Raw genomic sequence first — 21,025 nt, forward strand, 5'->3', positions numbered from 1 at the left:
AAAAAAAAGGTTTTAAAAAGTAAGAAATTTTAGTAAGAAAATGAGGCAAGCTTCAAATTCTGCCACTAAAAATAATATTTTTCAATGTATAAATATTTCAGTAATTTCGATATATAAACTTACTTTCAAATAAAAAAAAATATCAGTAGTCTCAGTGGGACAGTGCATTCACATTAGGGTTTTAGTTTTGCTGCATGGAGACAGCTAACACTGCCACCAACATGTATGTGCATTATTTAGATCTGATCTTTGTCCCCTGCCCCTTAGAAATTAAAATTTTGACAGTACCAGCTGACCATACGTGAAGAAGAACTAACAAACTTTTTCCAGTAATGCAGAGTTGAAAACAAGCAGCCAAATAAAAACAAAACAGCCTACAGCGAGTCCTTGTCAGACAGCTTGAAATTTTGGCTTAGTTAATTAATCCCAATGAACCGATGGAAAACATTCACCAGTTTGCTTTCAGACCAACTCTGCTGCATGTGTTCATAAGTTCCATGAAGACTGCATGCTTTCTGTTGAATACAAACTGTATATTTTTTTTCATACCCATCCTTGCTTTTTATATTTTATTTTTTGTTTCCCTTGCCTTGGTTGGATGCCTGTGTGTGTTTAATCCAAATCCCTGTCCAGTCCTGGAGTTTGAACTACGGAAAGCCAAGGAGACCATACAGGCCCTCCGAGCCAACCTGACTCAGGCTGCAGGTGGTGTACACAAACCTTTTCTTAAGCCTCTACTTTGAACAATGTAGAAGTAGCTGAGCTCATCCTGGTTGAAAGAGTAAAATTTAGTTACTGTTTTTTTTTCCTCCCCAGAAAATGAAGTTCCTTTGCAGGAACGAAAAAATTATAAATCAAGTCCTGAAATTCAGGTAGGTGGCTGGTGAAAACTGAGCTTTGCATGGGCCTTAATGCAGATATGCTTCAGTAGCTTACAGCAAGATGAATCAAAGATGCAGTGTATTGTTTTCTTTTTTTCCAGGAGCCAATCAGACCTCTTGAGAAAAGAGCTCTAAACTTCCTAGTTAATGAATTTTTATTGAAGAATAGTTACAAGCTTACGTCAATAACATTTTCAGATGAAAACCATGATCAGGTAAGATTTTCTTTTTTATTACACATGAATTTTCCACATTCAGATCTTTTTGTAAGCTCAAGTGAGCTTAAATGAGTATTCTAAGAGTTAAATGTTAGCATTTTCATATAAAAAGCATGGCTTGGAAGCAGCTGTTTGAGAAGTACATTCTCCAAGTCTGTAGGAAGTAGACAAGAGTCTCTGCTTTCTATAAAGGAAGCAAAAGAAGGTAATGATAACTATCTCTAATTGTATTTTACTATTCAGCTTATGTATTTAGAAAGGCAGTTTCCAAACAATGTCATAAAATTCTAGAATGTTGAGGTTGGACAGCACCTCTGCAATTTGTCAGGTCCAGCTCTTGCTCAAGCAGTGGCATCGAAAGCAGGTTGTACAAGTCCATGTTCAGACAGCTCTCACCTCCCCAAGGAGGAGACTCCACAACTTCCAACCTGTGGCAGTGCTTGGTCACTCTCACAGTAAATGAGTGTTTCCTGACATTGCAGTTTGTGCCCATTGCTTCTTGTCCTGTTGCTGGGCACCATTGAAAGAAACCTGTCTGCATGTTCCTTGCACCCTTCCTTAGGGTATTTATATACACTGATGAAATTTCCCCCTGAGCCACTTTTCTCTAGGCTGAACAGTCCCAGCTTTCTTGGCTGCTCCTCACAGAAGAGATGTTCTAGTCCCTGTACCTTCACCATTTTCATAGCTCCTTCCCATTACTCTCTTCAGTGTCCATGTCTCTTGTACTGGGGAGCCCAGAACTGGACACAGCACTCCAGATATGGTCTTACAAACCCTGAACAGAGGGGAGAGGTCACCTCCCTTGGCCTGACTGCACTTGGCATAATGCAGTCTAGAATATCATTAATCTTTGCAGCAGGAGCACATTGCTTTTGTATGTATTTAATATTAAATTTATATATAATCAGACTAGAAAAAAAATTGTCAACATTCTTGAAGTAAAAAAATAAAAGCATGAATCTATTTGAGATTTAACTCCTTTTAAGAGAGCATCACAACTCCTCATTATCAGTGTACATGGTTATTAGTGTATATAAATGTGAAATAATCTTGTAGGATAGTTAAGTTACATGTCAGTGAAAAAAACAAGGTCAAGTTTTAACAGTTTGAGATGGAAGGTTGTATTATTGTATTCATCAGTGTACACTGAATACACTTATGTCCAGATTTTGCTGAAAATACACACCCTGTCTATCAGTTGTCTTCAGAGCTATTTGACTGTCTCCTTTTGGAAGATTGTACATGTAAGTGAGAAGGGAACAAAGTGATAGCCCTATCAGTAGGAAGTCTTCTACCACATTTACTGGCTTCTGTTAGAATTTGATCAATTATACGTTTGATTCTCCAAAGTATTTGTATCCTAGAGCACAAAAAAAATTGTGAGCTGTGTGTTTTGGAAGGTTCTCTTTTTTAATACACTGCTTAGAACTGTCTTTAGGGTGAGACTGCTTTAGGTTATGAAATGAGCTCTTATTACTGCGGTGCAGCTTTGACGTGATTGTTTTGCTCTTCTTTGAATGCAGACCTAAGTTAAACAAGGAAGAAAAACAGTGCTAGAAATAAGTCTATTGTGTGGTTTGTTTTCTCTTATTGCTTTGAAGGATTTTGAATTGTGGGATGATGTGGGATTGAACATTCCGAAACCTCCTGACCTTTTACAACTCTATCGGGACTTTGGAAACCATCATGTTACCACAAGAGATGTGGTGGATGTATCAGTTGGTGTAGATGATGATGAGTTGGAGGCTGCCACCCCTGTACTTGGGACAGTTCCGGTATTTGAAACAACACCACAATCAATAGAAGTAAGAGGCTGTACGAAAGAAATTTCAACTGTTTGCATCATTACTTCGTTGTGCTAACCTCTTCTGTCTCTATCTTGTATTTAGCAATGTTTGATAGTGCAGAAATTAGAAGATCAAATTAGTGTTTTAAACAATGAGAAATGGTCTTTGATGGAACAAATCCAAAGACTTGAGAGGTATGTATTTATCCATCTGCTTAACTGCTAATAAATGTCAGAATAACTTCTCAATGTTTTTCTGGCACATGTATCAAAGCACAGTTTTTACCTACAAAATTGCTAGGAGTTCTTTGGAGCAGTGCAATCTTTCCTTTTAGTGTGTGGTATTTGATTTGGGGGAGAAAAAAAAACCAAGAGACTTTAAACTGAGCATTTATCTTTTGATTACTGACATTGTTTAATTTTGGAATTAGCTTTGTTCCCTCAGTGCAACTTCTTTATTTACTTAACTGAAAATAGCATCAGTTCTGATGTGTTTTGTGTAGATTTTGCTCCTCAGTCAGCTATATTTAACTCTGCAGTACTGCACTGTGAAGAGGTTGCAATGCTGTTTAAGGTTGTATTTTAAATAATTTATTTTAATACCGTTTTTCTTTCTGTGATAGAAGTGACAAGATCTTGAACAACGACGATAAAAAGCCTTTAAAAGGTTGTTCAAAACGTGATTCTGTAAGCTGTAAGATTCCATTCTTCTTAGGAGAATGAATGTTAGGACAAGTTAGACAATTTTTCAGTGACTTTAACGACTTGTACTCTTACCATTTCAAAACTAACTGGGATCTTTGTACTAATTCTTTCTGTAGTATGTTGAGTTTTGTGCCCCATATGGGTGTCTCTGTGGGCAGTATGTTTCAGTACTAAGAGTTCAGCCAGAAACATTATAACACTAGCTGTTGTCACTTATTTATAGCATTGAATCGCTTGTTCTGAATGCAGCATTTTTCCTTCTACTTATTGTTGACTGAAGACCTCTGGTAAACTGGTGCTCATCTGAAGAACTTGATAGAAACTTTGAACGTACTGGATTTGAAGAAAGAACTGTTCAGTGTGTTGTCCTTATTTCTGTCCTTGCTTTGTGATTCCGGCAACCTTGTCAGGAAAGTAACAAAAACATTCATTTTTGGTTTTAACTTTTTCAGTGAAATAGATTTCCTCAAGAATGGAAACTTTGCCGTGTCTACAGTTTATGGTGTAGCTCCCCATCCTTCCTTAGAGCAAGTGCCTCACACAGTCTCAGAGGACAATGGACGGTACTTGGATATCAAGAGCTCTGAGAATGACAGTAAACGTGCAGACGCTGAGGAAAAAAGCCTTTCTTCATCAGCTGAACATGATACAAGGACTTCAAAAGATGATACACTAAGTTCTGTCCCCTGTAAAGACACAGAGAAAGTGTCCTCTTGTGCTCCATCAGCTAAAACTGCAGTGCACTTTGATAAACCGAATAGGTGAGCGATTAGTTTTAAAATAAAATGCTTTAAAAATTAAGAAGTGTATAATTTCTCTAACAAAGCCCAGCGACAGGCAGAAATCATTCTTGTTTTGAATATGAATTAAAGGCTTAGCATGCCTTTATTGAACACTGATGATACTTTCGCATAGTGTTCCTACTGATTTTTAGGGAAGGCAATTTTTAGCATCAACTGTAAGTGCTTCTTCTCACCTCCTACTTGTTTCTAAATCTTGCCATAATCTTTGTGTCAAAAATGAAAAGCCAAAATTAAAGTGATGAATGAGAAAACAGGTTGTTTGTGTTCTCCATTACAATTTAGTTTTGTAATGAAATCTATTCCACTTGGAGAGTGGTTGGAAAGACTTTAGTTTTTCCCTCTGGAAATGCAGGTTTAGTAGTTATTCTCCTAGGGCACTTAAAAACTTAGGGTTTTTTTTGTTTTTTTTTTAAACCAGAAATAGTATCAACTGGTATTCTCTCTTGTTTTTTGATGTTTGAATTTGAGGCTTGTCTTCATTAGGTAACTATGATTCTTTTTAATTAAATAAAGTATTCATGTTATTAATTGGAAACTATGAGTCTGTGCGTTTGAATGCTGCTGGGAAAGTCTCTGAAATATATGCAGGATTTTTAAGCACTATAGTGAAGAAGGGAAGTAACTTATTGAATAAGAAAAAGACAACAGTGTACTACTAGGAGTTGAGCAGGCTGCAGAGATAGTAAAGTATGTACAACTGAGAGCATGCATAGGAAAGTAATACAAAGAAGAAATGGACGTGTGTGGTATTCTGCACAGACAGAAAAATGAGTAGAAGCTGAAAATTACTTCCCCTGCTCACCTCCCTCCAAAAAAGAAAGAAAAAAGAGTAACTACCCTTGCTAATAATTAACTTTGCTCACAAATCCTATGTGTCTTGTAAGTTCTCACATTAATCCTGGGAGATAAAGGCAGGTTTTTTTAGAATGGAGCAGCAGGAAAGATATTTAATTTCTGAGTACAGTATGTTAGTGTTACTACTAATTTCATCTGTTCTAATTGAATGATTAGTGCTTGGTAAGAAAGTAAAACTCAGGTGGGACTTATCTGAATTTTTTCAGTGATTCCATTTAAACTTTCAGGATTTGCTTAATGTATTTTTATATTTCTTTCATATTCTAGCTGAACACTGAGGCTGTGTAATAATCAAAATTTGTACCTGTCATACATTTATGACTGTAAATTTGTATGCTTGCCTTCATCTGTGCCTTCTTACAAGTTTCTTTTTGTTCAGTGTAACTGGGACTGCTGGGAGGAATTAAGAACACAAATAGTAGATTGGTAGTTTGGAGATAGTAGAGGATGGGTATTAAAATAGGATGAGATCTATGAATAAGGAAGGAATTCCAGAGGAATATATGACAAGTTTCTAGAATAGCTAAACTAATTTATTTTGCTGGCTCACAGGCCTTTAAAACCCATGTGCAATGATGTATGGCTGCTGCAGCATTTTTATTTATTTATTTATTTATTTTAGAAAAAAAACTACCCTGAATAAAACCTTCAGTTTACATGGAGTCCATTAATTTCAGAGATGCACTGATACAGCATTTGGTGCACAAATAAGTGATGTGTGTGTAATACGTAGCTATTTTGGCACTGAATTTCCTGTTTTACATGTCAGTGAAGGATCAAAGGAAACAATCCTTGATAGTGTTTTTACAGGCTTATATCTCTCAGCTGACTACATGAAAGAATTATACTGTTTCTTAAACAATGCTGCTTCTCCCACAGATCTCAAGATACTCATGTACTGCATATATATTTTATTCAATCTAAGGCAGTCATTTGTAGAGAACAATTACTTTAGTTTATTCAAGAGTTGTTAAAAAACTGCATTAAAAGCTAGGACTTGGTTCTCAAAGACAAGACTGTTACTACTGTAGCTAGAGGATGGATTCTTGGCATAAATCTTAACCAGATGGGAAAAGATGATGGGAGAGCAAGTGAGCCTGCTTGATGTGACTGTAACAGGAGCAGGTGTGTGTACATGCCCAAAAATGAAGACATGGGGATCCTTGGAGAAGTGCCTTGTGTAACAGATTGCAGCAGAAAGCACTAGCAGAAGTTTAAATAGACTCCATTGCATATATTTATTCAACTTGTTTTAGGTGTTTGGTAATTTGAACCAAATACAAGGTGTTTTCTTCATGTAGCAGTCAATTTTTCAATAAATTGTCTCCTTTCTCCTAGTTATGTAGGGAAAAAAGTAGTGCTTGCATTTTGTCTTCATCATGCTTTCTTATATTTGCACTTTGTTACTGGCATCTGCTGGTCCTTGAAAAGGCTTTCTGTTGACTTGGTGAAAGAGGCCTGAGTTTGTCACTGTTTCTGTTAGAAGAGGTTTTATTAAATTTCATAAAGCAGCTTTCTAGAATATAAATGTAGGTAGTAGGACTTAGAGAGCCTATGCTGCCCAGAGCTTGCCTGTTAATTAACCCCTAGGGAAATTCAAGGGAAATGCTGTCACACTTGGTCTTTTTTTTCTCGGCAAAATGAGGATAGAACTTTGTCCCAGTTTGAGTATTTAATTAAGGTTTCAGGTAGATAAGAATTTGATATTCTGTGGAGTGCAAAGGTAAAATTAAAATGAACAGCCAAGAGAGAGGTTGGCTTTGATTCTGTTGATATTACAGTACTGCTTTGCAACACTTGCTCCAGTTCTCCCAGTGTAATTAAAGGCTGGAATAGCTTCTGCAAATATGGCATTCAGTAATGCCTTTATGCAGTAAGGGCTAGCATATTATTAAACCAAGGTCCTTTACAGCTCACTACCATCTGGATCTCTTATTTTTCTTAAGTGAACTCTCCTACAAAATCAAGCTGATTTGAATTAAAATAAACTGACTTCATTAAAACTTAAAGAGAAGAGGAAGGCTATTCTGTATATTTATCTAAATCCTTCTGGTTTAGATTAGACTGTTTTAAGCAAGAAATTAGATTTTTTTATGTTGGTGTTTTATGTTTTTCTTTCTTCGGTTAGAAAAGAGTTGTATACATTTCCCGTGGATAATGTAACTTTTCAACCTATTGAATAAAAATATATATGTCCATACATGTACAATCACATATATGTAGGCTTTTCTTCACTTAAGCTCTCAAAATAGCAGTTTTAAGAGTTGAAGTATTAAAAAGTGTATTTTCCTCAAAAGAAAGAAATTGCCCTCTGTCTGAAGGACAAATGCTCCTTCTCTCTTGAAGCATAGTGGATGAAGCAGTTAGATTAGTCTCTAAATACAGAAGATAAAGGCATATGATGCTGCTGCCAACAGTTGCCTGTACTACATAATGATCAGTCAGGGTCTTCTGAGGTCGTTTCTGCCAAATTATTCTTTGGACAAACTAGTTCTGAGACTCGTATCAGAGTTTTGTGTTTGTACTTGAGGCTTTGAGTAGCTGGACGGTGTTTGCTGGTTCAGTGCATATCCACGAGGTGGTACTTCTAGAAATAAACATCAGGGATTAGACAGCAACTTAAGTCAGGCTTTCACTATCCATCTGAACCCAACAATTTAGATTCTAGATTGGCAGTTTAGTCTGGATTTAATGCTGAAGCTTGTAAGTGATGGACTACTCAAACTTTTTTTTATCCAATGTACAGAATCAGAGTGTTGAGCAAAAACTGCTGGTTGCTTGCAGTATTTTTTTCCTTCAGTTTGCAAAAGAGTATGCTTCCTCTTGTATTGCTGAAACTTCCTTTTTCTTTATGTCTTTTTCTTCTTCCTTTTCTATTTTTGTCTGTGAAGCAATCTGAAAGACATGACATTTTTAGGAACTGAAAGTAACTTGTTAATTAGGGCATCTATTGTTTTCTAGTTACAAACTGGAAATCATAGAAGTGAAAGGTAATTGTGAATATTCTACTGCATGCTTCACTGAAAACTGAAAACAAATGCTATTGAATGTTATTTTATCTAGCTGGCTGAACCAGAGTGAAAGTCGTTACCTTTCTGATCCATACTTTCCCTCACCCTCCCTTTTTGATGATATTTCAGGAAATTGTCACCAGCTTTCCATCAAGCACTACTGTCTTTCTGTCGAATGTCAGCAGATAGTCGTTTGGGATCAGAGGTATGTTTCCCAGTTGGCATAAACTAGAAGATTCCTTCTGTATGATAGCAGTAGTTAAACCATCATTTGTTTTGCGTCAGTGCTTATCAAGGTACACTGAAAGGGCAGTTTATGAGCATGAAAATTAAGAAAAAAGGATTCTAGCTGAAATATGCTACCTAGTTATAGCTATGTAATTACTGGGAAATTTTGAGTTTCAACAAGTGGATTCATGCTTTTGAAGTTAGCCCACCAGCTGCCAAGCCCAAGCGTACAAGTTGCTATGAGTAACCAATCAAGAAGGATGTTTTTCTATTCCTTTACTTCAGTTAAAAATATATAAATATACTCTATTTTCTAGGTATCTCGAATTGCAGACAGTGAGAAAAGTGTCATGCTAATGCTGGGACGCTGCCTGCCTCATATTGTTCCTAATGTGCTGCTTGCAAAGCGAGAGGTGAGGAACCTGGGAATTTCACTTTTTATTTTTACCAGGATGCTTTCTTCATTTTGAAGATTTTACTTGCAATCGTGTTCTTACTTTTGTGCATGCATCTCTGCTTCTAGAGAATGGTTTTACATCTCTGTCAGGTGAGTTCAGTAAACCTGCATGATGGTATCTGAATATTTCTTCCTTTGCTTAAGGCACCTGTTGGCGTTCAGCAACGCTAACTCTTACTGTAGGTCCATCCATTTGTGGTAGCGCCAGCGTTTTTGTTAGAGAAGGCTCTGGTTGATGTGGGTCACAAAGAACAGAGGATGAAGTTCAAAAATTAAATTTAATTTTATTTCCTCAGTTTTGAAGCAGATTAAAGCTCAGGTTATTTTGCAGCACTGCGTACTTCTGAAAAAATTTTAGTATTTTTCCTGAAGATCCACATATCAGCCAAGACAATGTTCATCAAAGGCATCTCTTCATAGGAAAATCCCAATCTTATTCATGTATTTTCCTCAAATTTGTAGTAAAACTAAATAAAATTGAAAAAATGTGATGTTTTGATTCTAAATGAAGTAAATCTTTTATATAGCCATTCACACTGTATGATGTAGAAAAGGAAGGTGGTGATTGAGGATGGGGGAAAGAAATGCTGTTATGCTTTGCTGTGTAAGTATTGCACACTAGTAAAAGCATGTTTAAAAAAAAAAAAAAAAAAGTAGCTGCCCTGTTCTTAACCATAGCAGGGGTATTAAAATAGCATATTTTGTTGAATAAGCTGTAGTCCTTGATGAGGAGACCTACAGTATGGTACATTTAGTAGGGCTTATTGCATAAATTTGTTTTAAGGCTTTCAAAACTCCTGTAGAAATTTGTACTGATCCTATAATATAAAATTTAGAAGCATACAAGCAATTATTAGTGGTTGAAGTGGTCAATTTGACATGTTCCACACTTTGATTACAGATGTACTGTATTTGGAAGTATCATACTATATAAACTATATTACAGGGTTTTGGATGGGTGAGTGCAGCAGGACTTTTGTTTGCGGTTCATGGGAAAGATTTTGTTAGTAATCTTTCAGAAATAATTCTATAAATGTTCTAGGATCAGTGCTTAATTTCTGATTTCTTAATTACTCCTTCCCTTTGCTTGGCAGGATGTGATATTTCGCCTTATTACTGCTTGTCGCATAGTCTGTGCAGTACACTTAATATTTCCATGACTTTTTAGGCTATTTCCTACTTACTTTGTTTTACAGTTGAAATACGTCTGATTACATTTATTTTTGCCTTGAATGAATCATCTGTTTCAATTTGACTGAAGATCTCAAAATTGAGGATTTTGTAACTGGATTGCATGGGATGCTTAACATTCTGAGAATTGAAATTTTCTTTAAAAACAGTTATTCTTAATTACCACTCATTGGTATAACTATTGTAATGTTCCTTTAGGTGTAATTACAGAATTTGAAGGACATTTTGGGTAGACCATCTGTTAGTATTTTTCACATTAGCATTGTGAAATGCCAAACTAAGATCTAGGCTCTCTTCAACAAGGTACCCTCTTGGGACTTATCCATAAAGTCTTATTGTTAAAGATTAACTGAATTTTATTGATAACTGGTCTTGAAATGTACTAAAAATTCTCGATATGAGCAATATACTTCATAAGTGATCACCAGGCTGTGCTGAAAATATATAGTGGTGGTATTGAAGGTCTTACACTGTCACTGTGTTTAATGTGAGAATTTAACATGGTTTTGTGGTGAATCTCTAAGGTCCTCCCTCATCTTTGTTCCTTAAGCATCATCACGTTGTAATTGATTGCAAAATCTGAAGCTGAACATGTGTTGTGTATTTCCATTTTGAAGAAGCTGTTAAGTGGAGGATGACAGTCTCTTAATAGGTTTTGTCCCTAGCCAGGGATTTAGAGGCCATTTCACCAATCCTTTTCACCCTCTTAAAAGTTAGAGGCAGCCTCCCTGACGTGGGACTAAGTAAATATGATCCAGTAAATACGATAAGTTGACATCTGAGCAACCACTTAGTATCAGAATGGCTGGCACGTTTCTGAAATGGCTTACTCTGTGTATTGGTGCATTGGTTACACTGTGTATTAGTTCTTTGATGTCTGTGGTTTAGGTTCTAATGGAAGATCAAAAAGAAGTAAAAACCTAGTAATGAACAGGGTAGCTATGGAGATGATTGTGGTCGTTTCTGAAAGACCAGTTCAGCTGGATAAGATCAATAACACACAATGAAGGTCGTGAAAATTCCATGCAGCAAATAAAGTTTAGTTTTAAATTTATTCCCCAAAAATCCAAATCCCAGTTTATCATGACTGCTAGAAAATATGTATGTGTGTTTAAATCTTTATGTGCAATCACCTGGAACAGAGATGTTGCAAGCCAAATGTTAACTGGAACAAGAAGTAGCAAAATGTTAAAAACTCTTCTTCTTAACAAACAAACAAACAGCTGAGTATGTAGTTTGCAATAATGCTTCTTGCAGATGAGCAGTTTGAGTTAATAACATTTTATCTGCATTAGAATCTCGCTCCTGAAATATGTTTACCACTTAAACCTGAAGAACATTTATTTAAAATAAGTCACCTTGTTTGTCTGGAGGTAAAATATGAAGATTCCATTGGCTAAATTTTAGGAAAAAGCTGTCATTATTTTTTTGTGGTAACAATCAGTTCACATCTGCAAATAATAATCAGTTCTTAACTGATCTGTCAACCTTAATGAGATGTAAGAATCAATATATTTCTCTCATGTAATAGGAAGTACCATGCTTCTGTGTTCGGTGCTCTGAAATATGTAGTCTTTGAGCAGAATTTAGGACACAGTAAAGTTTTTGGTTTAGTATTAGGATCTTGTTCTCAAGCAACGTTCTTTCTTCCATGACTATTCTTACCCTTCAGTTCATTGTTATTTCAAGGTTAGTTTGTCTCACTTGTATGCTTTCATTTGTGTAGTGCAAACTTAGGAAAATGATAGCAGTAATAGCTTACTGAATGTCCTCCACTAGTTTTTTATTTCTAATTTCTATTGAAGTAGAATCAAACATGCTAAGAACAAGGTTGTGCTGTTGTTTGCAAAGTTGAAGGGAAACATAATGCTGAATATGCAAACTTTGAGTGCTGTTCACTGCAAGAAGAAAGTAATGCGGTGGATCTAAAATTGTTTTCATTAGTATATAGTAGCTGTACATAGACATCACTGAGGTACCTTCATTCTCTGACAGGTTTTATGGGCATTTGTCTCTTAAAACGTAATTGTGTTGATTTTCACCAGTCTTATCCTCTGAAGTCATAAAATTCCAGCTTTATTTAAAAAAAATAATAATAAAAAGCCCATTTTAAAAACAACCACAGACACAGAAAAACAATACTGTGTTTGACCATCCTCCTAAATGAATGTATGTAGAAGTCGCACCAAGTAATTGTAATGACTGTTTGTTCTGATTGTGTTTGGATAAATCTATGTAAGGTTGAATTCCCAGGCATGAAAACAGTCAGCCATCATTATCTTCTGAAAGACTTTCTATTTTAGGGGGGAGAATTATAATAGGCTTGGGATAAAGAAGTGTAATAGAAGAGAAAAATTCACTGAGCAATTACTTTTTCTAATACTTCGTACAGCATCGGCTGAGGTAGGCTCTTATAGATGGTGCTTCTGTAAATAGGTATATTGTTGCTCTGAGCCTGTTTGCTGGTTCTTTTCCCATATATGCATTTTGTTTTTCATTTGTCTCCCCACGTAAAAGAGAGGCAGAACCAGTTTCCTTCCTTAGTTCTCGGGATATGAATTGGTGAGGTAGTTTTCTTAAAGTTAAATAAGATTGCCAAATATCCTCTTGATCTCTAGTCTTTCAGCGCTATGTGCTTGAATGAAATGTACATAATGGATTCAAGCAGTTGTATTTAATGTTCTGACTTGAATTGCCAGTTGTTGCTACCTTTATTACAATATGCAGCATTTCCAAGTCACGTATTAATCCTACGATTTTCTTTATTTTCAGTCTGAAAGGATGAATTGTGAGTATATAGTCTCTTCTACAAGGGTGTATCTTTTTTTTCCCTAGTACCTGCAGCTGTTTCAGTTGCTTCAGTCAAGATTTTATTTGCTTTACTGACTTTCAGAGACAGAATCACAAAATTGTGAAGGTTTGAGTCCAACCTCTCTGCTAAAGCAGGTTCCCTGGAGCAGGTTACACAGGAAAGCATCCACGTGAGCTCTGGCTATCCAGAGAAGGAGTCTCCACAACCTCTCTGGTCAGCCTGTTCCAGTGCTCTGTCACCTTCACAGGAAAGATGTTTTTCTTCATGTTCATTTGGAGTTTCCTGTGTTCCAGTTTGTGCCTGTTGTCCCTTGTCTGGTCACTAGGCATCACCAAAAACAGCCTGTCCCCATCCACTTGACTTCTACCCCTATTTATACATATTGATAAGATCCCCCCTTAGTCTTCTCCAGACTGAAGAGTCCCAGGTCTCTCAGCCTTTCCTCGTAAGGGAGATGCTCCAGACCACTCATCTCTGTGGCACTCCACTGGACTGTCTTCCAGTAGCTCCCTATCTTTCTTGGGCTGAGAAGCCCAAAACTGGACACAGTGCTCCAGGGGTGGCCTCACCAGCATGGAGTAGAGGGGGAGGATCACCTCCCTCTACATGCTGGCTACATTCTTCTTAATGCTGTTGACCTTCTTGGCCACGAGGCCTCACTGTTGATCAAGCTGTTTTGTTACAAAAAAGATTTCATGTAGCACTGATTCACAATTTAAACACTGACTAATGGAAATTAAAAAGAACGCATTCATAGAATTCTTATTTGGGTTAGGTTGGAAGAGACCATAAAGTCCATCCACTCACTGCATTAGGCTGCCCAGGGCCCCCTCCAACCTGGCCTTGAGCACTTCCAGGGATGGGGCATCCACAGATTCTCTGGGCAGCCTATGCCACTGCCTCACTACTCTCTGAGTAAAGAATTTCTTCAAAAAACCTAGATCTTTTAGTTTAAAGTCATTACCCATTGTCTTATAACTACACTCTGATAAGTCATTCTCCAGCTTTCCTGTAGGTAGTTTTAGGTACTGGAAAGCCTCAGGGAGGTCTCCCCAGAGCTTTCTCATGTCTAGGCTGAGGAACCCCAACACTCTCAGCCTCTTTTCATCCGAGAAGTGCTTCAGCACACTGAAATAATCACAGTGTCATCCTGGTTTATTTGTCATTGCTTTCACCTATTTACCATATTACTGCATTTAACATTTGAAATAATAAAAAGATGACAATTCCAAACTATCAAAGTAACTGATTTTGGCATTTAATGCTTCTTGCATTTATTCATTGAGATAGTTATTTTATTGACAAGCATTTCAGCAAAAAGGTATCAACAGTGGTGCAGGAGACCTCTCTAAATGTCCCTGTATGTCGCTCATTGCAGAGTAAAAACAAAATAACTTGTTTCCTCTCCCTTCTGTAATTGGATATCTCACAGGTACAAACTGTATCAAATGTGAACTTAACTTTCCAGTAGTGGAAGTGAGACCTCCAGCGTGTGGTATTTTGTTTCTAGGCTTTTTTGTTAAGTCACAAATTCTGGGATTGACATAGTGGCAGTCACCTTGGCACCTAATGAAAAAACAGTATCTCAGTTCTTAAAATCACTCTTTCTGGTATTGTTTACTGGCTCTAACAGAAACTAATAACGCTTTTCCTAAGTCATAGGAAAAGGGAATGGTGACTCTGGCAATGAACTGGATGTTTTTAGAAATGATCTCTAATTAAATGGAAAAAGGATTTTAAATTTGCAATGCATAATCATGAGTACAACTGTTACTCCTTCCCAGGGAAGGCAGAATGTTTCAAATAGCACTAGAAGTCCTTTCCTTGATTAGACAAATGCTAATTCTATTCTGTGTTATTATAAAATGTTCAACTTTCTACAGTGTTCCTCTGCTGTTTTTGGAAGTGAAAAATAGGGGTCTTATCCAAGAAGTATACATCTAGGGAATGACCCCTAGCAGCAGAAAGGAATGATCTTGAACCTGTCTGTAAGTTAGTTTCGTACAGCTGTATTCTAAATCATCCTGAATATCCTGACATGAATCTGTCTGTCCTTTTCGAAGCCTTCAGGAGATTTCACTATCTTGTCCATCTGTGGGCACAGCTTTTGTTCTAGACCTAGAACCTGTCCAGTTTTATATTCTTATCCATGAAGTCTATAGGAAACACAAAACACTGTTCAAGACTTCTTACTCTTTCTCCACTCGCCTTAATAGAAGGAACTGTAGCAGCACTGATGCAGCGATGCAGAGAACGCTCTCTTCTCCCATAGCATGCATGAAAGAATGACCAAAAGACAAGAAAATACATCTAATTCCTTCAGCTATAATAACCAGCTTTTGCAAGGTAAAGAATCAGCCTTGTATCTGCTGCCATGTCAGTGGTATTAGGTAATTCATCAGTCTTCATTTAGGTGAATATTCAGGAACGTTTTCTCTTCATACAGATTCATCAGAGAAAAGGAAGAGGCAACAGCTTTACTAACTCCCTTTAACTTGAAAAGAAACTTTAAAAAACAAAATAATAATATGGCACTTTTGAAATGTAGTGGAAGTTCTGAGTAAGCAACTGAGATTTTTTCATTAGGTACTCAGGTGTATTAGGAAAGTGGAGTCAGGGCAATGGTTTCAACAGATGAATCAAAGGCATCATGACAATATGCATCCTATTTCAAATATTTCTAAAAATCTATATAAAGAATACTTAAGAATACTTGCAAGTTTATTAGTATGATATGAACTTAGAACAGATTGCAGAAAGTTGTATCTCAGTACAGTAATATAGTTATTTTTTATATAAGTGTTTTTCAGATTCTATAATCAATATGGTGAAGTTAGAAATTAAGTTTTGTATATAAAGTGCGAGTTCATCTTTAAAAGATCTTATCTTAATAGTATTAGTATTTAGAATGGTATTTTTTGGTAATTTTATTTAGAGTCTTTTTGAGTTAAAAGTGTTTGCAAAAGAGAAAATGCTTCTGTGGAGTACAAAACAAAAATAAATGGGTTAAACTTCCTGCCTTCTCAGAACTTTAAACAGGATCCAATACTGAGTGTTAAGTATACAAAGAATAAAACTAACATTCAGATTCTAGAGGGAAGGGAGCTCTCACTCAAAGAAAGCTGTTTGGGTCTTTTTGCAATAATGTTTGTGATGTTTAGCTTTAATACAGATTTTCAAATCACGCTATTTTACGTTGTTCTAAACTCATATAAAAATAAAACCAAAATCTAGTTCATGGTACAATATTGAGAAAAAGAAGTGTCTAAATTGCTCAAATGTATTTTTCATTTCTCCTTCAGTATTTCGAGATTTTTCAAGTGATCGGTGTGATGTTTCTATATGCACTCTTCTGTCTTATTGTAAATTCCTTAATTGTTGCATTAAATATTGCCAGAATATGTTGAAATACATCTTATGACATGACTTGACATTTTCAGTGGGGGGAAAAAAAAGCAGGATGTTAAGCAATTTTCTAAAACACAGCATTGTTCTGTGTTTACAGTAAATGTAGCACTGGGTATTTAGGAAAATCAAAGTTGAGCTTGTTTAATAGCTTTACTTCTCAAGGGCATCAAGAATGGGTCTCTTTGAATGTCTGCAAGAGAATTTGGGGAAGTTCTTACAGATTCTATATATTTTTCTAAACTTTGTATAACTTTTCCTGGTGATTTAAAAAGTGTTTTTCAGTGTCACTTCCTTGCTTATCATTGCTTATTATTTTGCAGAAATCTTGTCTTTTGAAAGTAGTTCAGAGTGTGCGCTGGGGAAGTCTTCTGAGTCCTTGCCTGTTTTCTCTACAGACAACCTTGCTTTGTCTTGATCTTCCCCCCACAAATTCTTATTGCAATGTTTCTGTCTATAAAATCCTCTAGAAATTTGTGGCTTCCAAACTGGGCTGGAAGATCCATAAGAGGGACTTCCAGACCATGTTTTCAAACATTTTTTACTTCTAGGAGAAGATTTTTTCTTCATTCACTTTGAAGACATATGGAAAAAAATATATATATTTGCTGCTATGAACAATTTTGTTTGTTTGTCTGTTTTTGTGTTTTTGTTTTTTGATTAGTGTTTCACATGGTGTTTTATTGATAATTTGTTCAGTAAGAAAACTGAATTGCTTTGAAAACAAAATTTGATCTCGGATCTTGCCTCGTTGAGAGGAAAAAAAAAAAGACAACAAGAGGAACACCTTTAGTTATATATTTCCCACTCAACACAAAATAGGGGACATTTGTCTGCAATCATCTGTAGCAATGTCTGTTCCACAGTGCTTATTAAAAGTTGTGCGCAAAACTGTGTGCATGCTGAATTGGTGATTTTGCCTTTAATTCCACGTTAGGTTTGTGTCTGTCTGTGGAGCTTTCTTACTTCATTAGGTAGTGGAGAAACATAAACCAAGGTCCTCTAACTCTGGCTAAAAGTGACCCACATATGTTTATTGTAATTTTTTGCAGAATTTTTATTTATATATAGATCTTTCCTGGCAGGAATATAATTCTAACTTTCACAGACCTTCACTTTGCTCAGGTCACTTTTACAAGAGGTCAGGACTCCAAGACATCTTCTCTAACTGTTCTGATTTTATGTGGCTAGATTAATCTTCTTGGTTTCTTTTGCCGTTGATGAAGGTATGCCCAAAGCATGTTTACTTTGTTTGCTTTTCCTGCAACTTTTTAGGAACTGATCCCACTCATACTGTGTACAGCCTGCCTTCATCCTGAACCCAAAGAGAGAGATCAGCTTCTACACATACTGTTCAATTTGATCAAACGACCAGATGATGAGCAAAGGTGTGTTTGCATTTGTGTGTTGCGGGTCAAGAAGGAACATTTTTTTTTCTTTGTCAAAGAAACAGAGCTAATAGAAACTGGAAATTATGGGATGATTTTAACCAGGTTTCTCTTCAGCTGTTATTTCACTGCTGTGATGTTTACAAATTTGTGTGGACTTTGAGACTGCATTTTCATAAACTGTACTTACTAGTTACTGAAATTCAAGAATGAGGTAAGCTGCAGTGGAATGTTTCTTTTGCTTAAGGATGATCTGGGATGTTCTCAGTTAAAATAAGCTTTAAAATCGTAATTCTTAGTGACTGTATTTACAGGAATCAAAGCAGCTGTTTTAGTGTATCTTAATTATCTATATGGTTGTAAATTAACTACCATGTGTCATGTGGGAAAATAGTTTGAAAAAATAGCATTCTTCCTATTTGTTCAATACTATGGTAGCAGTAAAAATTCAATAGACTGAAGCAATTATTTAACTTTGACAAGTGTTAAGAGCTTTGTTTTACTTGAGACTTTGGAACAAAGAATACTTTCTATTGTGTTTTATAAATATGGTTATTTCTTTTAGTCAGAAGAAGTCTGATTTTTATACCAGTGTTAGCAAGATTATCCTTAAGGTTGAAAGACAGTATGTGAGCTGGTTGTGTCATCTTCACTAATTATGAAAAGATTTTTCATATCTGGAGATATACAGCTCTTCTATTATTTTCATTACAAGATGTTTGGCAAAGCTTCTGTATCTTCTGTTGCTCTATTCTGTCTTCAGACAAAACTGGTCTGAATGAAATAAATGGGAAGTGTTTCTTTTGAAGATTCTCTGCAACTCGAGTGGTCTGATCTTTTTCTAAATTTTTTCCACGGTAAAACTTTTGGCATAAATAAAAACAGCTGATAGTGCAGGAGTACCATGCAGATTGAAGTTGCATCAAGAAGTGCTCCCCGTTCTACTTCCAATTCATTAGAAATTTTCTTCTGAAAATTCTGCTGTTAACTAAAATGTTTTGGATGTCCCATGCAGACTGTGAAGCTAAGATTGTTTTGTGATTGAGAGGGGAGGGAAGTTGCATTTCACTTGTAATCTCTTGTAGTGTATTTGTCACAAGACTTGGCCTGTCAGGTTGATTTTTCGATTTACCTGTTCAGCTGCTTATTATGTCCAGTAGCTAAGAAAGAAGAAAGTCCAAGTTGCTTTTTCTTCCAAGTTGTTCATTCTTTGTTGTGAATAGAGATTTATATCTAAGGCTAACTTGCTTTCTCTAGAAATTTGGGAAGAATGTTCTGTCACACGTTCCAGGGATTCTGACAGAACATGCCATATATGCATAACGTAATTGACACACACAGAAATTGTGGTTTGCTTTAGTATAGTCATAGCACCTGACAGAAGAATAAGTAACGTTCTGTAAAATCAGATAAATTTTGATAAAAACTTAGAGAGTGCTTTTTCAGAACTCATTTCAGTCACTTTGTTATATTTTTATGTGAAAGTATATTATTAATTCCTGCTTTTTATCTAAGTAAGTGTAGGTAATGTTTTAGCAGTCTTGTGCACTATGCAATGGGCAAAGATATTCATATTTGACCACCAGAACAATTATGTTAGTAAGCTCTTAACATTACTCAGTCACCTTTTGCCATGCTGTACGAGCCTATGTTCTACATTCAAATAGCAGATGATAAAAAGTTGACTTTTTTAGTTTGTTAAATAAGAGACATGTTTATAATAAACACATAAAAGTAAGCCTTCTGCTTACTGTAAATAGTTGGCTTATAAAGTATGTTCATGGTTACGTGGAAAGCTTGTGTTATACTTGCTTCTGTGAAAGACATTTTTGTGCTTGCAGATGTAGCATTTCACCATAGTTTTGTATGTTTGTTACATTTGACAAGCCCACTTTCAACCCGAGGGCTCTGCATGTTAATATGCTATTGGGATTTTCTAAACGCATATAAAATTCTCTTCTGAAAAAGAACAAATATGTCATAGTTTTACTTCTGTTTGGACAATTACATTGTTTTTGGAAGCCAGGGAGCCGTGAAGAAAGCAGATTAGCGGTAAGGTCTTCTATGAAAAGGTTAAAACATAGTTTGTAATGTGACCTTTTGAGAAGATCTGCAGGTAATATATGTAGAAATAGCACTCTTAATGAAGTCAATACATCATGCTTAGTGTGACCAGTATGTCTTTTCATAGGCTATATAGCACCATCTTGCAAAATGCACGTAACTGAAGAACATACTACAGAAAACTCTAGCAAACAAGCTTTCAATACAGGAGTGACAAAAGACTCTGAACTGAGTATTATGAAATTGAATTGCTTACCAGTGCATACAACCACTTAACAAAACCTCAGGAAAGAGTTAAGAATTATTAAACTGTGTTCTGCTCTAACTCCCACCATGTTCCTTTAGTCTCATTTTTTATTTTGCTTTGCTTTCTGCACTGACAAAGCAAAGTAGTGCTCTACTGAGTAGTACTGATTTGCTTGATGTTCCTCTTTAGCAGATTGTAAGTGGTAGTCTGAAGAGAGCTATTTGAAGAAAGCCTTCCAGCACCTTGTTAACGAAAGGGCTCATCATGACAGTAACAAGAAAGATGTTCCTCCAGCCTAGGCTGCAATTTTTGCAGTAGCTGAGTGTTAACAAACTTTGTTTCAATGACCTAGCACTGAGAACTTTACTCCCTTTCCTTCCCTTGAAGTACTAGTGGTTGTCCTGTGCTTCTAGGATGGTTACAGTAAAATATTTAACACATTATTTTTTGAATACTTTTGTAAAATCTAAAAGTTCCCAACTTTATCAGCAAGGCAAAAAAAGAAAAAAAAAAATACTGTCTTAACTTGGAGATTTCATTAAACAATTTTGAGAAGGCTTAGTGTAAAACAATGAATTTTCTTTCCCTTCTTCTGCAGTAGATTTCAGATGGTTGTTGTATCCTCCAATTTGCTATTAATACATTATGAAAGTATGTTTCTGTTGCCCAGTTATGAGATTAGGTGAGGTGTGTAGATCAAGAGCCAAAGGCACTTTATTATCTCTTTTGTATGCTGTAGAATTTGCAGTTGCCACAAGCTTTTGTCTCCATATTGATATCACAAATCAGCTTTTGATTTTGATTGATTTCTTGAACCTTATCTAATCATCTGTTTGGTTTTCCCTGCACCTTTTTACCTTGTTCAAAGGTCTAGTTCTCTGTATGTGGTAGAGAGGGGAAAAATAAGTAATTGTTTTGGTTTTTTTCTCTTAAATTCTGGAAAAAATCTTTTAGGTAGACTATTTCTCCCT

At 36.0% G+C, this 21,025-nt stretch overlaps 1 protein-coding gene across 5 annotated transcripts in view; it reads left to right on the forward strand.

The window, feature by feature from the left end:
- Positions 1-21,025, forward strand: part of RELCH (RAB11 binding and LisH domain, coiled-coil and HEAT repeat containing) — a 71,813-nt gene that overhangs the window by 22,405 nt on the left and 28,383 nt on the right. For 4 of the 5 annotated variants that reach the window (XM_052697933.1, XM_052697935.1, XM_052697936.1 and 1 more), the window contains exons 3-11: positions 634-705; positions 817-872; positions 983-1,096; positions 2,704-2,907; positions 2,992-3,083; positions 4,046-4,354; positions 8,392-8,467; positions 8,808-8,903; positions 17,631-17,743. In XM_052697933.1, coding sequence (XP_052553893.1) covers positions 634-705; positions 817-872; positions 983-1,096; positions 2,704-2,907; positions 2,992-3,083; positions 4,046-4,354; positions 8,392-8,467; positions 8,808-8,903; positions 17,631-17,743 — 1,132 coding nt within the window. Of the gene's footprint in view, positions 1-633; positions 706-816; positions 873-982; positions 1,097-2,703; positions 2,908-2,991; positions 3,084-4,045; positions 4,355-8,391; positions 8,468-8,807; positions 8,904-17,630; positions 17,744-17,770; positions 17,958-21,025 lie in introns of those variants that run through there. The other variant, XM_052697938.1, reaches the window with a different exon arrangement.

Source organism: Tympanuchus pallidicinctus, unplaced genomic scaffold, assembly GCF_026119805.1.
Source record: "Tympanuchus pallidicinctus isolate F22 unplaced genomic scaffold, pur_lepc_1.0 scaffold31, whole genome shotgun sequence".
Classification (NCBI taxonomy): Eukaryota; Metazoa; Chordata; class Aves; order Galliformes; family Phasianidae; genus Tympanuchus; species Tympanuchus pallidicinctus.